This window comes from Bombus bifarius, unplaced genomic scaffold, assembly GCF_011952205.1.
Source record: "Bombus bifarius isolate JDL3187 unplaced genomic scaffold, Bbif_JDL3187 scf7180000010271, whole genome shotgun sequence".
Taxonomy (NCBI): Eukaryota; Metazoa; Arthropoda; class Insecta; order Hymenoptera; family Apidae; genus Bombus; species Bombus bifarius.
In genome coordinates this window covers 2,666,057-2,685,050 of record NW_022885586.1, presented here as the reverse complement: position 1 = coordinate 2,685,050, position 18,994 = coordinate 2,666,057, and the positions used below count along the sequence as shown (strand labels likewise).

Sequence of the window (18,994 nt, the reverse complement as noted above, 5' to 3'; positions counted from 1 at the left end):
TGTACAAACAGTGGGCTTAAATTCATGGCACATGTAAGGCCGTAATGTCTCTATAGTTGAAAATAGAGAAAAAGACAGAAACGAGAAAATTACATCGGAGGGTTGGCGTTTGAGAAAATCAAGTTTGAAAATTTATAAAATATTTCCCAACTTGGCCAATTTCAGAGACGGGGCTAGACGGAAGGTTATTTTGCAAAGGAAACAGAGTTTGAACGTATTTAATTAAATACTTATATCGCGTATATACCTTGCATGTACCAAAAGATGTAGCTGTTAGCTTTTAGCTCTATAACACGCTGTTAATTTAAACGTACTAACACTAACAGCAAGAGACAAAAAACGCGTTTATCAATCTACCGAATGCACGGAAGATTAATCGTTTTTCCTCCTATCGATCCTGGAATTCTACTGCAGCCACTTGGAAACCACGCACACCTGGTAAATCCTTGTTAAAACCCGGCGCACAGTACATATTTCCGAGGCAAACAGAAAGAGAGCACAGTGTGCCGATTGTACAGCTACGAGGAAACTTCGAAATGCCAGGGAAATGTGCAGTTCGGTTTCTTATCATCCGCGCTGCAACATCGCGCGTATCGACCCTGTCGTCCATTCTCGATTCATGTCGGTCGAATCGCTAAAAATAATCCCGACCTTTTAGATGGCCTGTCATAACTACCTCGGCAATCCGCGCAATAAAACGGTTGGACAAACCGTTTAGCACATTGAAACAGAATTATTGTCAAGTTCCTGGTAGACAATGGTGCAGTTCGTTGGCAGGTACCGGCATACCAGGATCCTCTTGTACGATTTAACTAACAGTAGTGACAAATTTTACGACTCGTTCAGTTACAAATTAGCGTGTCGATACGTTTGACAATAGAAGACGAAACTTCGTTGCCTGCCTATCACGCCATCCCCTTTCTTTACCAACACCTGCAAGTTTTACTGGAAAAAATGCAAAGTATGGAAAGTATGAAGAACTAATTAGAGCATACATGGAATTCACACCTGGGATACGATTAGGATGATTAGGACGGACGTGATCGTCTGCGTGCCGATCATTAAGGACCAAGCGGCAGCTTGTCACGACGTTATAGACACTTCGATTTCTTTGAATACAAAAAATATAACCGTACGACCCTAACAAACCTCAGGAATTTCCTTTCATCGCCGCAACGTTAAAAAAAAAAAAAAAGAGGACAGAATTTAGTAATGGCGGAGGTATTCGAAAAATCGAGGTGCCACCGTAGCATCTTTCCAAATGTACGAGTCTGATTATGTCGTGCGAAGTTGAAGAATCTGAAGATGTCGAAGCGTAGGTAACTGAAATAGCCCTGCTTTACCCTAAGCTCGAAAAGTTGCGCGATAAAGAAAGACGGTGAATAAATAAAAAGGCGAGCGGTGTCATAACCGGTCAAGAGTACGATGAACCATTCGCGACAGAGTCCCGGGGACGATAGAGGAGGAGTGGGACATACCACTGACGCACGTCGTTAATTACCACTTTCACCCAGTGCTACAGCTATTCGTGGGCCACGGAAAAGGAACCGTTGGGCCAGCGACGAGTGATTTTGGGCATTGGCTGCTACCTTGACGGGGTACCTCATTGTGGGACCCCTGGCTGCCGATGCGGTTGTTACCGGCTGTGCCATAACGCCTTTACCCTCGCCCAACTAGACGGCAGACTGGTTTTTGCCCAATTTAGATCCCCCATTGTTCGGCCCAGCTTGGAATGAAAATAGAGAATTGAACGCGGTCCGTATCCTGGCCCGCGTGTTCCCTAGGAAAACACGGATAAAACGAGTATATTAACAGTCCTTGAGCTGCTGCCCGATTACTCTCCAATGCCACCGCATATTTCCACGCGTCTATCGTTCCCTTTTATCTCGTAACGCAGCGTTATCTTGCAACGATCGGATTTTCTTCTAATTCCTAGCTTTTTCGAATCTTCATCCTGAGCGAATTTAATGTTGAATGGAGTGTTTAAAGTGGGAAGTGACTGGTCTTTTTAAAGGCAAATGTATGAAGATGTACAGAAGCTATGAGTATTGTAACCAAGTGCTTTTATGATTGACGAAGATAGAAATAAATTTGAAAACACCTTTCGCACTCCGACCTACCGACTGCAAGGTACTCGTTGTCTGTTTATCGACCGAAGGAACCTGTCTTTCCCGTAACAGGCTGTCCAGCAAACTACCTTCTTCACCATAGATTAAATCTTATTATCGTTAAAGAGGCGAATACAAAATATGTTGATACAAAATTACTTGGAAATCGAAGGAAACACACGGTTCTCAGTAGTCTGTTATTGTTTATCCCATACTATCATAATCCACTGAATGTTGTTCCAATATTAACTTCCAATGTCAATTCCCATAATTTTCCGAGGAAAACTTAATTCTTGAAAAACGATACTGCGCCAAGTTTTTATCGAAATACGTAACTTTACTCGTAATTTCAATTATTCACAGAATTATATATATCCTTATTTTGTTTTGAATCGGTGAAGCTGAAAATGATACGAACAAGAAGACCTTAAAAGACTATTTCAAATGAAAAATCTGTCCACCTCGTGTCTGTTGTTTCACGTAGCGTTTCAAAGTATTATTTCATAAAATTATGGCAGGAAAATCAGGGTACACATTCGAACGGATAAAAGCGATTTCGAGCGTGTAGTTAAACATTGAAACGCCGGAAAAAGTAAACTAACACAGCAATTTAAACTATACCTAGTTCTCTGAACCGATAGGAATAATGAAACGATTTTCATTCTATTATTCTATCCCGGATGAGGATGAGTTACTGACCGACTAATTTCATGGACACTTGCCCAGGAGGCTAGCCGTTATACAGAAGTGCAATTTTAATTCTACGTACGCGTTGTGTTACAATGCAAAGACGAGCCCACCGAGCTTCTGAAAAATTCGTCGATAGGAAAAGGTGCGCCCGGTATTACGTGAGGTCAATGGGTAAACGGATTATATTCGAGCGAACGCTGTCCAAGAATTTTAAACGAAACCTTAAAAAGATTTTATTTGGGACGGAAAAAAGGAAACCGAGAGAAACTTTTGGGCACGCAGCCGAGTCACCGTATCCAACCATGGTGTATAGCATGTTCAAACGCAACGAGTGCCGGCTTCGTTATTTTGATACAAATTTGCGCGGATTCGATACGCGGCAAGTTTTTCTCGCGATGGTAGCGTGAAACGTGCGGTGGCGAATGAAATTGAACATTACGGTGCAATTTCAGAGGCGGCTGCAACACGTCGCCTGATCAATGTTGCTCGACTGATCGAGGGGGCAGCCCTGCGCATTCCAGTCTGGTTTTACCATACCGAGAAAGAAGAAAGACGAAGAAGAAGAAGAAAATGAAGGGTCGCAGCTGTACAGTATCGCGAGAGCATTACGGGGAGTCTGGAAGTATAATCGAGACGTTCCAAAGGCACACCATGAGCTTCGTGCGTGTGTTGAACTCTCATAAATTCGCAACTCTCTTGTTGCATTACGATAATCACGTACAATATTTCCTGTTATGTCTTTCCATCTTTTTAACCCTTTCGATGTTACGTATATTACCGCTACTCATCTTTTTTTATAAGATTTTCTGGCGAAACGAATCTCTGCCGTGGTATCATTTTCTTTTTCTTTTTAAATTACGTTTACGAAAATATCAATTTGCGTAAATACCTGCGGTTTATTAGCGAGAGAAGAACATGGCAAAAGGAACGCCTAAGACGACTCGCAAAAACTTTCTACAAGGATATCTCGATTGTTGCCATAATCTCACATGGAATGTGTTTCTCTGCTTCTCGATATTCTTTCAGGTTGTTAACAGATTCTTAAAATCTCACAAAAAGGACTTGACCTGCCTCCACGTTCTTTCTATCCGACGATCATTTATCTTATTACTAGACAAAACATTTGTTTCCCAGTCACGTTAACACAGGCTAGTTTGTTATCCCGGAAAATGAGCGTGGAAAAGAAACGTCTGCTAAAATAAAATAAATGTCACCGACGGTCGATTAATTTTTCGCATTCTGCTTACAACATCCCGTTATCTGCACGTGTATATTCTTTCAGCATCTTGCACAATTACCCGCATCCAGGGGAACCAGCTGTTGTTTTCATAGGATTTTCTTTGCCGAAAAAGCTACGTTTCCCTTCTCAGGCGGCACAAATTTGTCAATTTTATACGTAAAGCCAAACTGCGTTTCTTAATTTCATTGCAGCAAGTACACGAATTCACCTTGGTCCAAGGAATTCGAGGAACAGTGTTCGCAACATCGTTACTTTTTCTGTACTTGTCCATTTACGCACATTCTTTTTCTCTTTCGGCGGTACACTTTCCGCATTAAGAGAAATATATAAATTAACATTATGAATAAACAACAATTAAAAACAAAAAAGAAGAAAAGAAGAAAACGCAACGCAGGTGGAAACGGGCACTCTGTGTCTGGCTTCGAGGACGTGAAAGTCGCACAGGTAGATTCGCTTCGCTGAAGAAGCTGCAGACGAGGAAGAAGGTAGCGGACGAAAGAGAGAAAGAGGAATGAGCGAATGTTAAAGACGCGCGAGGTCGCGAGTCGGGATGAAGTTCGGGAAGAGCGGTGTCCCGAAAGGATCGAAAGGTAGGTCGAGGTAAAGCCGGTCCGTCAAATTGGAAAAGAAAGAGAAAGAAGAAGGAACGAGTTGAAGAAGGCGAGTCAGATGGAAGAAAGAAGAAACAGGATGGAGAGAGAAATTTTGATGAAGAGAGGGGAGAACAGGAGTCGAGTGGACGGTAGAGCCGAGCATGGTGGAAACGAGAAACGAAGACGTGACGTATATACTTTAGAAGAGTGTAGTATAGTGCACCATGGTGTAGTATGGCATAGTTAAAGTGGGAGAAACCGTGTATGACCGTCCTCACGGTAAGCCAGTCCCGTGTGAACGACCGTGAAGCGAACCTCGAATGAAACTCGAACGAAACACGATCAAACCTTGAGGGTTTTCGTTCGATCGGCTCCAGGTTCCACTTTCTTTTAACAAGGGTCGACCGAACGAATTGCTCGACCGGTAAAACAAATCATCGCCCGGATCTACGATAAAAGATACGTTAGAAATTAGTAGTCCAGTGATTAGAAAGTCAGATAATAATACTGTCAGCAAGTGTAAATTCTGTGCATAAGGTCTGTTCAGACGGATTTCTGTGATCGAACGTCGATTGTGTATGAGAGATCAGTGGCTGTTCTCGTGATACTGGGTGAAGTGATCGACGGAGACTGCGTAAGAATCATGTAAGAAGAAAGAAAAAGAAAAAAAAATAGCAAAGCAAAGGTAGAACACGGTATAAAAGAAAAAATGTTCACTATGAAAAATATAAAAAATAATCGTATGCCGTTTAAAGTCGCGTAAAAATCGTATCCCGATTTCGAGGTCGTCGAGCGTTTCTAAAATCCAATTTCAAGTGAAACTTTCCGTCTAATAAGGACACGCCGGTATATCTTCGTGCGACATCAGCCCGCATCGCGAGTCATGGTGAAATATTAGCGCGATATAAGCGGAAAGTAACGAGAAATCTGGATAGAAGACGTCGTCGATGTGCAAAAAGTAGTGAAAATAAGGTGACGGTCCGAAGACATACTACGTTGGCCGAAAAGCTGACGCGTACACCGGACCTATCGGCGGCCAAGTAGGTCAACCGGCGTGCGCGAGAGTGCGAGACCGAATAAAAGAGAAGAAAAAAGTCATCGGGGGAAGGATAAGACGAGGAAAGGAAAGAATGGTGAGACGGGGGCATTAAAGTTTCCACGATGCCCGACGTTTTTACTCGGCATAGGCTTGGAAACCAAAATGGCGGCGATCGGTTGGTACCGTGGCACGTTTCGCGACGATAAAGATTGGTCCAGCCACCAACACTCTTGAAGAGGTCCTTCAAAGTGTCCTTGACATTAAACCTGACCTTGATCAGGACAAGCAACCGCGGCACATTTCCACCGCAAACGCGCCAAAGGAATCAGGATGGTAGGGCACGTGGGATCCAAGGTCCTAGTGATCTTGTCCATCCAAATATTATTAGGTAAGTAGATGAATATCGTTCGTACTAGCTGGCTAAATATGAATTTATAGCGGGAACAGGCACCACGATAATTAATTCAGATTTTACATCTCTGTCTGTAATTATCGTACAAATTCCCGCGAGAAATGATTTACGACCAACAAGAAATAATTTGGGATTCCAATTAACAAGATAATTTCTGGTCCCCCTTGGCGAGGAAATATCTACCGGGCAAATCGTTTGTTTCGCTCGTGCTTGAAGATCGCGAGAGATAAGATTTTTGCGGCAAGTCTAGCATTGCGATACGCGCGTGTAGGTCTTTACCTCGACAATTGACCATAGACATAAGACGATGCAAATATTCGACGAATTAACGCATGAACCTGTTTGATGGGCTGTTTCAAGTGGCCACGTGCGGTCGAGTTTTAAACCGGTATCTTGACCTCTGTCGAAAATTTCATGACGTTCCAGCGGCAAGATCGGAAAACAAAAATAAAGATACGATACAGTGGAGATTTTTCATCGAAATAATCGAACAACACGATCGAAGACCATTCGATCGAGACTGTTACAGAAATCGTACGGTCGATTCTTCGAGGATACAGTGAAAATCGTTAAACACCTGACGATTTTCTTTTTCTACGACGCAGATGTGTACGCAGTTATACATCCGGTTGCATGTAACTTTGTATCTAGTACGACCAAGTGTATCAACAATTTATTATGAGAATCTTGCGAATGTAACGTGACGTTGCAACTAGAGTCAATAGTATATCGTGGAAAAAGGAAAACCAGTAGTTCGATGACCCAGCCAAGATCAAAGCTGCTTATAAATATTTAAAAGTAACGTTTCGGATAATTAACTTTTTACATGCATCGAGAGCCATCGGATCTTTTCCGTTGAACGCGTCACATTAATAAAGCACGGCCCTAATTGGAGAGAAAGAAAGGAATTAATGAAATCTCGATTTGTATCGTAGCCTCGCCTATAAAACGAAGCACACGTCATAGACGCGTTTCAGAAGCGACAGAGGAGAAAGCTGCAAGCATGACGTGCATTCGCGTTCTGACACGTATATACCTGTTACTTGGAGATTTCCAGGTCCCAGTCTTAACGTGTCTGCACGAAGCATCCATGAAGATTTATGTTTTCACAGTTTACCAATGTAATCCTGTAGATACACGATATTATGACGCGAAATGCCAAGTATTCGTAAAATTAGAAAGAAGCAATAAATGGAAATTGAGAAGTTTAAAAGCCAGTAACAAATTCGGATTACAACAGTTCATCGACTTATGCAAATTTTTTGGGAGACTGGGTGCGATTGATCGTCAAGGTCTACGAGTTATCGACTCGAGTCCGCTGTATAATTAACCAAATCTCCTACGGTTCTAGCGTGATTTATTTTATATTTCGTCTTTGACGTCTCGTTTACGTAACGAGAAGAATTTACATGAGTCGTCCGATGTCATAGTCAATGCGGATGAACATCGACACAAAGGAACGTATCCGGCACAGAGTTTCGTCATTCGACTTTCGCCCAAGCACCTTAGTTGTGAAAGTGTCACGAAATCGCGTTGTGCACGGTGGAACAGAAAGTCGATTGGTTTGTCATTCGAGATTTCGTCTCCTAAACGAAGAACTAAAAGTTCCTGGTAATATTCGTCACAGGAGAACTGCCAACTGTCGTCAGAGAGGATCCTGAGTCACGTAAATTCCAAGATCGCTGAAGTCGATTTCGGCTTTCCACCACACGGTGAAACGATCCTTTCGTGAAAACTTTCCTTTCGTTGATTCAACTCTGTCGAGAAGTACAAAAAGAAACTTAAAATCCTATTACGCCAGAGGCCTGCTGCACAATTGAAAACTTGCAATTACTAAACGTTTTTATGTTACCAGTAATTGCATAGTGAAGAGATCGAATAACAGTGTTTTTGACTAAACTAACGTTATTGGCGAAATTTTACAAGTCACGTAATAATTTTCCCGTATAGGAGTAACAAATCTCAATGAAATTTTACGAACTACAAATCATTCGATTATCCCTTTAAAAAAGTATACGGTAAGATACTTTGTAAAATTGTAAAATCATAAAACCGAAATTTATAACTTGTAACTAGTAACTTGTCAATCTACCGATATGTATTATTAGCCAGTAAATTATTCAGCTAGAAGACTCGCGTATCGAAAATATCCTTTGATTTAAGTACTGTCTTGAAATTATACGTTGAAGAACGAATAGGTTGTTGGACACCTGTCGAATCTCACAGTGAAGGTACCAAATGTCACGTTTACCAGCGAAAAGAATAAATATTGGGCTGGAATGGGGTACCGTTAACTCTGCCGTTACCGCCTCGAGAGACGCCGCATAGCTCGGTCTACGCTTCCACGGATAAACCCCTTCGACGGTTCTTACTTTTTGTCCTAAGTCGTGTTAGACGCTGTTAGAATTGCGTCACGAGGTCAAATGATATTCAATGCGACTCTAAGCATATTAGAAACCTTGGCTACCCAGCGAAAATCGCGATTCCCCGGAGTCCCATCTAAACGCATCGCTTTTATTCGCTTTTATATTATTTATTTTTATATAAGACAAGGCGCGTGTTATTGCAAGTTGAAACAAAGAAAGGCATAAAACGCAGAACAAAACTGGCAATTAAAATTAATAGATGGGTAATCGTTAATCCTACATCCGTAAGATTCCATTAGCAAAACCTGCTCGCTGGTAAATATTATCATTACAGAAATATCTGGCGAAGTAATCGAAGGCATCTAGAACCGGTAATATTTTTTACGCACGTTTTGTACATAAGACGCAACTATGTTACCTCGTTACCTGGTGAAACGCATGCTGTGTTTACCGTGAACAACGTCTTGTAAACTCTTGCATCTCCTCGTAATTACTTGTCTTAAGAAACATTAAGCAGTTTCTTTGGCGAAACAGTGCCGTCGTTTAGCGATAGCGTTTAGCGTCGTTGGCGCACGTGGCTCGCGAAATAATTCCGACGTTCGTAGAATACGATTGCGCACGAAAGATTTTGAAATTTCATTAGCGCTGTAACCACATCTTATCTTGCTATCGTGATATTATATCACGAACCACTGTACATATAACGCGAACAAGGATCGAAAACGAGCAGCGAAAACGAGCTCGTGCTAATCGAAATTTTCTCTTATTTTTACGACGATCAGATGAAAAGTTAAGAGTGGCAAAAATACCGATGCTGGAGTTAATTAACAAAGTAAAAGTACGCCGCGGTTGCAAAAGAGTAATTAGCGAGGAGAACGCATGGCTAATTATTTCGGGCAATGACTTCGAGGCACGGCGAACGAAGGTAGGAGAGGCCTTAGGCTCCTGAAGGATTCAGGACACCTCGAGTTCCGAACTTGACCAAGCGACTGCATTCCGTTCGTTGCGACAGAATCAACCATGCAATTCACCTACATTCTCACGGGATCCCTATCCGATGCTCTCACGTTAGCAAGGTTATGGTGTTCGTAAACACCGTTATTCGTTCGCAGCATGCAAGCCACGTTTGTAATTATTATTTATGCGATGCCGCGATCCAAATAGGAAACGAAAGTCTCTCGGTAACGCATGCTTTGTAAACTGGCTCGCCGATCAAATCTATTAGATAAAATACAAGCGGCTTCAGTCACGCGATCTCAACGATCCGATCGATTAATTAACAGCTCGTAAGCCGACAAACCGACGGCACGACCGATGTCAATGAAATCGCTATAATTTTAATCGCGAACGTGTTCTATCTTTACCCGAACCCTTCAATGAAACTTTTCATCGACTTTGCTATTCCAGTTAAGACGACGGCAGACTTGTAATTTAGAGATTCCTTTAGAATTTAAGTAGAGTCTCGCGTTACTTTGCAACATGTCTTATCGAATGTGTTAAACTGAAAAACGTGAATATCTTAAACTGAACGAAGAAACACAAAAATGGCACAAACAGAATGATAAAACGTTAGGTTTCTCCAGTTTTTAAATAACACATCTTAATTAAAGCGGCTGAACATTTGTGAACTGCACTTATATCGAACCGTTCGTCCCCTGACGAGTCCAGAAAGATGAAATTCTACCGTAGTTTCAAGCTGAAAGAGTACCTTAGTTTCTAAATTGGCTGCTATAATGTGATACCAGTTACAGCTAAAATTGTGATCCCTCGACGACAATAATGCGTAATTCTAAAGAATAACAGTTCGCGTAACGTGTAATAAACTAAACAATACAGTGCACATAATCTTTTAGTTCCAGTTCAGGAACAATTAAATTAGAATAACTGTAGTTTAAATCGTCACAGTTTTTGGATCACCGATTTAATTCGAAAAACTGATCTTAATCGTAGACGCGTTTTCCTACCATTTCCGCAGATATCAAACAGAGAGCATCGAGAGCATGATGCTCGACGAGTAGAACGAAAGCAGCGATTAGCTTAATTGCGTTTGCCAACAGGCAGTTGCTTGAAAATCGTGTCGCTCCGTACAGTTCCTAATGAGCAATTAGCGATAGATCTTCTATTCGGGCTATTGCGATTCACAGGAAGTGAGAAACATTATTAGCGGCGGGATTTCGTGTTGATGAAGATACTGCACTACCTTCGAAGAAATAACGTAGGTACTATCAATCGGCCTATCTCCTTCGAATTGATTTCGCTATAATCTGAAAAATGAAGTCATGAACGGAGAAGCCACCGATGTGCTCCTTACCCGAACAATTTACTGTTTCGCTGATGAATAATTAATCGTCAACGGTGAACCATAATAAACTCAGCGAACTGCCAACAATTAATGCAAATGTTATCTTACCGCCCATCGTAAGCGTAAAGTAACGAGAGAACGAAAGCAGTAAAATTTGGGTTTGTGAATGAAACGACTCTCCAGCTTCTTCGATTCCTAATCCGGCCTTTAATGAAACGAACGAGCCCCGTTACATCGTTGTTCTTATTATCCCGTTAACAGCAGCAACTGTCTCGAGAGTCGAGTATTTCTCGAAACAGTCGGTCAAAGACGGTGAAAGGTCTGAAAAGAAGGAAAAAGTCCACAGGAAAATGATACTATAATATGCACACTTTCTATGAAACAAAGACGAACGTGTCGTTCGCGGGCTGATGCTTTCGGCAAAATCGAAACACGTGGTTGTCGACTGGATCGTTGTGGTGCCGGATCGGAACGGTTGATTTTCTCGGTTAGTATTCCAGGTTTCCGTACGACATATTCAGGACGTGTTACCAATCGCTACTATCGACCAACGATGATCTATACCACCTACCAGTTGTAGTTTCACTTAAATTGCTTCGCGCGCCGTTGAATTGTTGCATAGAAATCTGCCATTGTTTCTGCCTCGTATAGCAGACGGTTCCGATGTACTGCAACTGTTCCTAACCCAAACTGTAAAACGACCGTATACGCATATATATATATATATATATGCACGTCAAAATGACGAACAGTAAAAGCGATATTGACGCTGGAAAGTCGAATAAACAGCCGGTGTACGATCACACCGTGGGGGAGATCGTAAACCGCTTAATTGTGTCATAAACTGTGTAATTCGTGAACGAAGATTAAAGGACTTCTCCGGGTTAAGTGGCAGCTCGCGATATCTCGTAATTAATTTCTGCCAAAAACTTGCGAATTGATCTGATGTCAATGAACTTTATTCTCATCAGCATGCGTAAAAGACGTAAGGCGTGACGCGACGAAAGTCAGAGGAACGGAGGAAGAAAGAGGAAAGAGATAGTAGTAATTTCATACGCGTCACGTCCACGGTTGGTCAAACCACTCGATACCAGCCTCGAGAATGTCAACCGTTCGAGTACCGTTTTCCTTGCCGATCGGCCGAGGATCTTCTCGATTTTTTGCGACTCTCGATCGCGACCCTTCCATGGCTATCGACAACGCGACGTTTCTTGCGATCACCAAGGTGATTTAAGTAAATGCCTGATTGATCGTACATCTGACGTCTAAGGAAACGTAGAATTACGCATTACGCTTTCGATCGATCATTGCTTCTGAAAGGTGTTCCGAGCATGTTACTTGATGATGCTTAGAACAAAAATCAGCGAATAATACCGTAGAGAATCGTTCAAGAGTACCGTTTCGTAGCGAAATTATTTCATCTTCGCTGAATCGACGCGACGTCTTTCTCACGCAACCGACAAAGTTCCCAGCACGCTTCAATCCAAGTATAATTATCTATTTTCTTTCAGGATAATCGTTGCTTTTTGCTAGCGATAAAACATGAAACGTTCCATCGTGCACGGGCGCAGATAATTTATGAGTCAGTGACTGTAAACTGTTGTCTAATTGTTCACAGGTGTCTCGGCTATCCGGAACGATCCAACGTCGTCTCGTTCCTCCCAAGACGACATAATTCTCAGTGCCAGTGCCTACACGGGACCAGAAAGAACCTCAAGTGTATTCCATCGTGATGAATCGCCGACTTTCCAAAGAACTGTTCCAGCATTTCAACTGGAAAGCTCAAAGAGCGTCGATAACTACGATAAAGACGATATAAGATTCGAGGTCAGAAATACTAGGCACGAGGAATCCATTGATGAACTGACTTCTTCAAAACACGTGGACCATATCGATGGAAACAACATCGAAGTTAGACCCGGTGAATATTACCAGTAAGTCGATTAAACGTTCGATAACCATTGAGAAGATCACAGTTATTGGTTATGCAAATTTACATTCTTATAAATTATCAACAAACGACCAAAGAAACAAAACCTAAATAGAAATTCGTTTCACGTATTAGATACAGATTGTTGTATATATATATAATAATAATATTATAATAAACATAACAATGCTATATACGTCGATATAAATCTTGCAAAGTTTACAGAATACAAAAATAAGTTATTGTCATTAGTTTCTTAGCGAGCAGACGAGGGATTTACGATAGATTTCATTGATGAATTTTCACCTTTTTCAAGTATAACATTTTCACCATCATATTCAGTCTACTCGTTAGAAATGAAAAGGTAAACGAGAAACATCTTTTCCATGATTAACAGCATATCTCCAACGACCAGTGAATCCATGTCGGGGGAAGGACTAGGGGCTCCGCAGGAACCAAAACTCTTGTCGGAGCCCCATCAACTGACCGGAGTGTCAAACCAACAGGCACAGTACTTACAGGCAATAGATCAACAAAGACGAGCTCGCCAAGAGATTCCGAGGATTTATAGCGAGCACGCCCCACCACCTATTCTGCAAACTGCCTCTCCTGGTTATCGGCAAGCAAATCCCGATATACAGGACATTATCACGGGTATTGTCAAATTGTTGAATGGGAACGTGAACGTTGCTGCCAACACGGTGAGACCTTTGAGGCCGATTCAGGCTACCAGGTACACTGATAAGTGAATTATATACGATTATTAGACTGTGAATGGTTATGCAAATTTACATTTTTTATAAATATCGAGATATAATTATTATTCTGATAAAAGAATGATTAGAACATAATTTTATTATATTCCAAGTCTTTTACAACGCTCTTTATGCTATTTTCCTTTCGAATAAATGGATATCTTTTAAATACTAGCTAACAATAATAAAATTATATTGTCTACTATATTTATACAATAATATTTATTTGTATTTTTGTAGAATTAATAACAGAGGACCACCGAGAATTTCCGATGTTCCACCATTGCCACCTGATTTTGACACACCTGGAATGAACCCACCCCCGCCGCCTGATCATCCTTATCCTTTCGAAAAACCACCAGCGCCTGACAGACCACTGATTAATCAACTACCTGAACGTCCAATTAGACCGTTCGTAAATGGAGTTCCATTACCAGAACAGATTGTTCCCCAAGGAAATCGCCCATGGACCTGGAATCGTCCTGGTAAATTTTTAAAAATATCCTCGTAGCCTAAGTTGTCTTTGATGTTGTTCTTGCTAAATTACGATTAATTTTGAATCATCAGGTGGAAATAGACGACCAATTCCTCCCTACAAACCGCTACCACCATCGACGAATTCCACTTTGAATCGGGAGAAGGAACAAGACGACAAGACCTCGGATAAACCGCATATGGACCTGAAACCTGAACTTTCATCGCTGGAAGAATCGTCCACGAAACAGGCAGAAACAGATCAGACTGAAGCTTCTACGAACGCTTTGGAGCATATAACAAAGGGTCAAGAAGAGAACAGTAAACAAAAAGTTAAAACGGAATCGAAGGCCACGGAAAGACCAATCTATAAGAACACGACGAGAAATGCCGAACCTGAACACTCCGTCAAAAAAGAAACTAAATATCAAGTTCCATCTAAAGCAAATACGACATCCACGATTCAGTCTAGTGACAAAACGAGTTTCACGAAGCACGTAGATTCTCCAAAACCCGTGATACCACTGGATGTTCCGATTAAACCTACGAAAGCTTCGAAGATCAACGACTCTCAAGGATCTAGTTCCATTACGAACAACGAAAAGCCTAACAATAAAGCGAATATTTCCAAAACATCGACGAAATCTTATTCTACGTCAACGTTAAATATCGAAACGATCTCGTCGGTTCAGGTAATCGAACCAACACCCACGAAGCCGGTCGTTCAATCGACTCCAGTTCCCACGAATAATGATTCGAGTAATACTGCAAGTGTATCGAGTACAGTAGTTTTGGAACCGAGTAAGATGTCTGAATCAGAAAGCACAATCGCTTCGAGTGTTTCAACTCCGACTGAGAATTTACCTTCGTCTTTCACGAAGACCCCGCCAGCCATTGAGAAAAGTGTAGTTCATTCGGCCTCGAATACGTTCTCGAAGAGTTCAGGTAGGACATTCGCTCGGATGCACGTCCCGTGAAATTTTTTCATTCGATAAGATAATATTGCATTCAGTCTATAATGAATTCCTCGTGCGGCTCCGACGAACAAGTATGCTTAATTAATTTCCTTTGTAACGGCAAGCAAGCTGTTATGCTCAATTAAATTCCTTTGTAGCCCCTACGGATCGCTACGCTTACAGACCCAGACCAGGGATCGTCCTCGACGATACCTTGGATTACACGGGAACTCAAGGGCTGGCTACTCAACGACCTTACGCACCACCAAGACATCCACCTCTCGGTGATATTTTTGATGTCACGGTCTCGGCTATTCAAGGTCCAGGTGGTGGAGGTTCAGGTAAACACTGACATCTTTTATTAACGCAGAACCCTAACCATCAATAATTATAATTCTCACGACCTTCGTGATCAGGAGAGGGTGTTAGAGTACCAGTAAATGGAGGAAACGCGGACGTGATCCTAACTTCTGCGATAGAGGGCCAAGGATTCGTCAGCATCGACGGGAAGAGAACGTACTTAAATCTGTTTGAAAGTTCTGATCGAACCTCGACACACGCGCAGACGCAACCTCAGCCCACTAGAACTCAACCACCCTCCATTGTTGGCACAGGGTTAGTGTTTCATACAAATTTCGATACAGATATCAAATAAAAAAGATTGTTCGGTGTAGAATTTAAATTCAAGTGTTTGAAGGCAAATTCAACAATTTTGGTTTTTAAATCTTTCATTTCAATTCTTTAATGTTTCAGTGCAAACCTCAAATTTTTGAATTTAAATTTTCGATTTAGATATGTTAAAATCAATATTGCTCTCACAGATTTGCAGTTGCACAGCCGGATCCACCGACAGCAACTCCACGACCCAGCGCACCTATTCGAAGACCGACGTTTCATAGAAGACCAACTCAGCCTCCGGTTAGAATTGACACTTGTATCGTGGGTGATACGAGCACTTGTGACATCAGTCAGCACGAGGCCTGTGCCACTGTTCAAGGAGTATCTGCGTGCCACTGTAAGCCAGGATATGCGAGGTTGCAGCATTCTTTACCATGCAAAAGTTCGTTAATATTTTAAAAGCCAATTTTTTAAAAAATTTATATAAGTTCATTATATCAAACTATCAATCGTTTGTAGAAATTATAAGTATCGTGGTATCAATCAGAGTGGATAAGATTTACGATAGAAAAGTGGTGTGGGATCGAGGATTTACCGATAGAGATTCTGAGCCCTATCAAACATTGGCCTACGAAGCAAATCGAGCTGTGAGCTAATTTAACGTTCGATCATATATGTTGAAAATTATTGAAATATTAAACAATTATTTTTTCCTGTTACCTAGATCGAATCTGCTATGTCGATGACGCCATTTTCGGACGAGTATATGGGCTCCTTCATAAATGGAGTATATCAAGGGGATGTGAGCCAGGGGCAAGGGGGTGTCTTTGTGAATGCAACCTTGAAACTCACTTATGAGCCAAGAACAATTAGACCAAGCTTAGCAGGGGAGCTACAGAGACATCTGCTCGGTGTTATTCACAGAAGAAGCAATAATATAGGGAACAGCGCCCTTTATGTTGACAGTCCACCTGGATCTATATCAAATTTACAAGGTGAACATGAAAAAATAACTCTCTATTTTAAACGAACTTCATTAAATAAAAAATAAAAGTTAATCTATACCTTTTAATCTCTATAGACTTGGACGAGTGTGCGTCGTCAGAGTTGAACGATTGTCATTCTTCGGCGGTTTGTACGAATAATTGGGGTGGGTTTACTTGCACTTGTAACCCTGGATTGAAAGATCCTCATAAGGATGATCCTAATGAATCCGGTAGAACATGTATTTCGTGTGCTTCGACTTATTGCAATAATCGTGGGTCGTGCTCTTACCAGGGTGACCACATGCAATGCACGTAAGTAAATGAGAATACCTAATAATAAAAATAAAAAATGATTGATTTTTTTAATAATACTTTGGTCGAAAGGTGTTCTGGTAATTACTACGGTACCCAATGTGAAGTCGATGGAGAGGTTTTGGGAGTAGCGATAGGAGCGTCTGTAGCAGCTTTAATAATCATAGTCCTGACTTTAGTATGTCTGATCATGTGGAGGTGAAGATACATTTTTATTATATTTTTATATAATTTATGAAATGTATTCTAGGGGACAATAGTTGACAAATTCACTTTCTATACGTGTTACAGTCGAAGATGGTCGCGTGAACAGAAATCGGTCGGCTCACCAGTCTACGGTTACATTCAGGGTGGAATACCTGGTACCCTACCAGGAACTTTGGCAAGGGTTGGTTCTGTAGGTACTCTTGCTTCCGTGAAACAAGGGCCACCGACCAACTTGCCACCCTACATGTGGGCACACTTTGGCGATCACATGGCAACTGCCAATGTATATGCTGTAAGCGACAGGAATGACGATAACAGCGTTCCTTTAACTAATATCACAAGCTTACAAGAAACACTATTCAATTACGGAAAGAGAAAATACTACGAAACTGATAAAAATAATCCTCGAAATATTTTAATAGACGAAGCCACGAAAATTGCCATTTAGACCTCGCTGACCATTTTTCATAGAAATATACCTATTTCCTAAACTAGCTGACGATAACATTTCTGTTCAAAATTTCGTGAACTCTATTTCACATCTTCCGAATTACACCAAACGATCTGTGTATCGCATCATCGATTGGACAGTGTTCCTTGTTAGTTAAAGATAACACGATTAGAGATAAAACAACGACAAATTATATTTTCATGTGTATTTGAAAGATTTATTCCGATAAAAAGTATATTAAATTTGTGTTTGATCTTAGACGGAACCTATGGGTCCAACTCGACCAAGTTCCGCTGTGTTCGGTTATCCACCTCTCAATATCCATGGAACATTGCCACCAGTACCATTGCCACGACTCCAAGCTCCGACAAGACCGCGACAAAGACATCAGCCAGATCCAGACAGCTCGGATTCCGAGCCGCAAGATAAGGACAGGGCTGATCTGATTCCGCAGAATAGTGGTTTTCATGTTCCCAGGCCAAAGTCCAGGTCATCGTTGGCGGTGAATATTCGTTTTTCCAATATGTCATTTTCCACGCTCGGATGCTTTGAATATTCAATGATGCTTCTATTTTTAGAATCAAAGCGGAATCTACAACGACGTGGAATACGACCAAGGTGATGTTCACCATTTATCGAAAAACAATATCCCGATGTCTACTTACAGGCCGTACTATCGAACGTGAAATCCCGGAAAAAACCTAGTTATATGTATATTGGTAAGGACGCTTGTACTGTGAGAAACGAGAACAAAGAGAACAGATTTATCTAGATATTTTAATCGACGTTCTAATTTATACCAATTGTTTCAATAAAACGAAAAGAATATTAATTAATCGTTGGGAAACGAGAACATAAGAGAATGAAATCAATGCACCTACTTAAGTTCGTATCATTGATCGCATCAATGTAAGTCAATCTGAGCAACTACTTAACTTCTATTTACATGTCTGTTATTCTATAAATATTTATTGTACTAGTGTTATCCTCGAAATACTTCGTAGAAGTCTAAAAAAAATATATTCAGGCTGTTTTTTAACGACCTAAGAAAAGAAAGGGTGTATAACGAACGATTAGCATGAAAACGATTGCCCCTTACTATTATGTAGTTAATACTTGTATCACGTTTAGTTATTTATATTACACGATAGAGTGACAACTATGAACGAAAATGCGATGCAATCTGACACCCAGAAAATGTTCAATCTTATTAAATTACTAACAATTTCATTTGTTTACTGTGCGTCATACTGCAATCCCCATTTTCCAAAATAATTATCACTGAATTGTTGACAGCAATATTGCATGTATGTAATGTCACTTACACAAACTTAAGAAGTTTGCTAATAATTAAGCAATCTTAAACGTAGAAATTGCATTGTAAACTGTAAGGTTTCCTTACGAGACGAGCTGAAACGTAAGGGCAGTATACTGAATAAGTATATACAAATAGGACAGTATACTCAACGATGCGTTCATTGCGTTGCGGGGTGCTAATACCATAATTCAATATGTAACTTTTGTAATTATATATTATATATTTTTGCAAATTGAA

At 40.9% G+C, this 18,994-nt stretch overlaps 2 protein-coding genes across 4 annotated transcripts in view; one reads left to right on the top strand and one right to left on the bottom strand.

The window, feature by feature from the left end:
* The window catches only part of LOC117216510 (cyclin-dependent kinase 4-like), a 26,230-nt gene extending 10,427 nt beyond the window's left edge, over positions 1-15,803 (bottom strand). For 2 of the 3 annotated variants that reach the window (XM_033463238.1, XM_033463244.1), the window contains exon 1: positions 15,685-15,786. The gene's annotated coding sequence lies outside the window, so the exon portion shown is untranslated. Of the gene's footprint in view, positions 1-15,684 lie in introns of all 3 variants that reach the window. The other variant, XM_033463242.1, reaches the window with a different exon arrangement.
* LOC117216507 lies at positions 5,326-18,994 on the top strand. The gene is made up of 15 exons (XM_033463230.1): positions 5,326-6,058; positions 12,369-12,684; positions 13,078-13,413; positions 13,676-13,920; positions 14,003-14,854; positions 15,024-15,206; positions 15,282-15,480; positions 15,687-15,925; positions 16,003-16,130; positions 16,208-16,478; positions 16,565-16,781; positions 16,854-16,979; positions 17,073-17,280; positions 17,699-17,941; positions 18,018-18,994. The coding sequence occupies exons 1-15, from the start codon at positions 6,001-6,003 to the stop codon at positions 18,123-18,125; spliced, it is 3,729 nt and encodes a 1,242-aa protein (XP_033319121.1). The 5' UTR covers positions 5,326-6,000; the 3' UTR covers positions 18,126-18,994.

Coding starts and splice junctions, on each gene's coding strand:
- LOC117216507 (XM_033463230.1), top strand. CDS start 6,001: ATGGTAGGGCACGTGGGATCCAAGGTCCTAGTGATCTTGTCCATCCAA. Junction 14,855..15,023: donor TACGTTCTCGAAGAGTTCAG/GTAGGACATTCG, acceptor ATTCCTTTGTAG/CCCCTACGGATCGCTACGCT. Junction 16,782..16,853: donor GGTGACCACATGCAATGCAC/GTAAGTAAATGA, acceptor TTTGGTCGAAAG/GTGTTCTGGTAATTACTACG.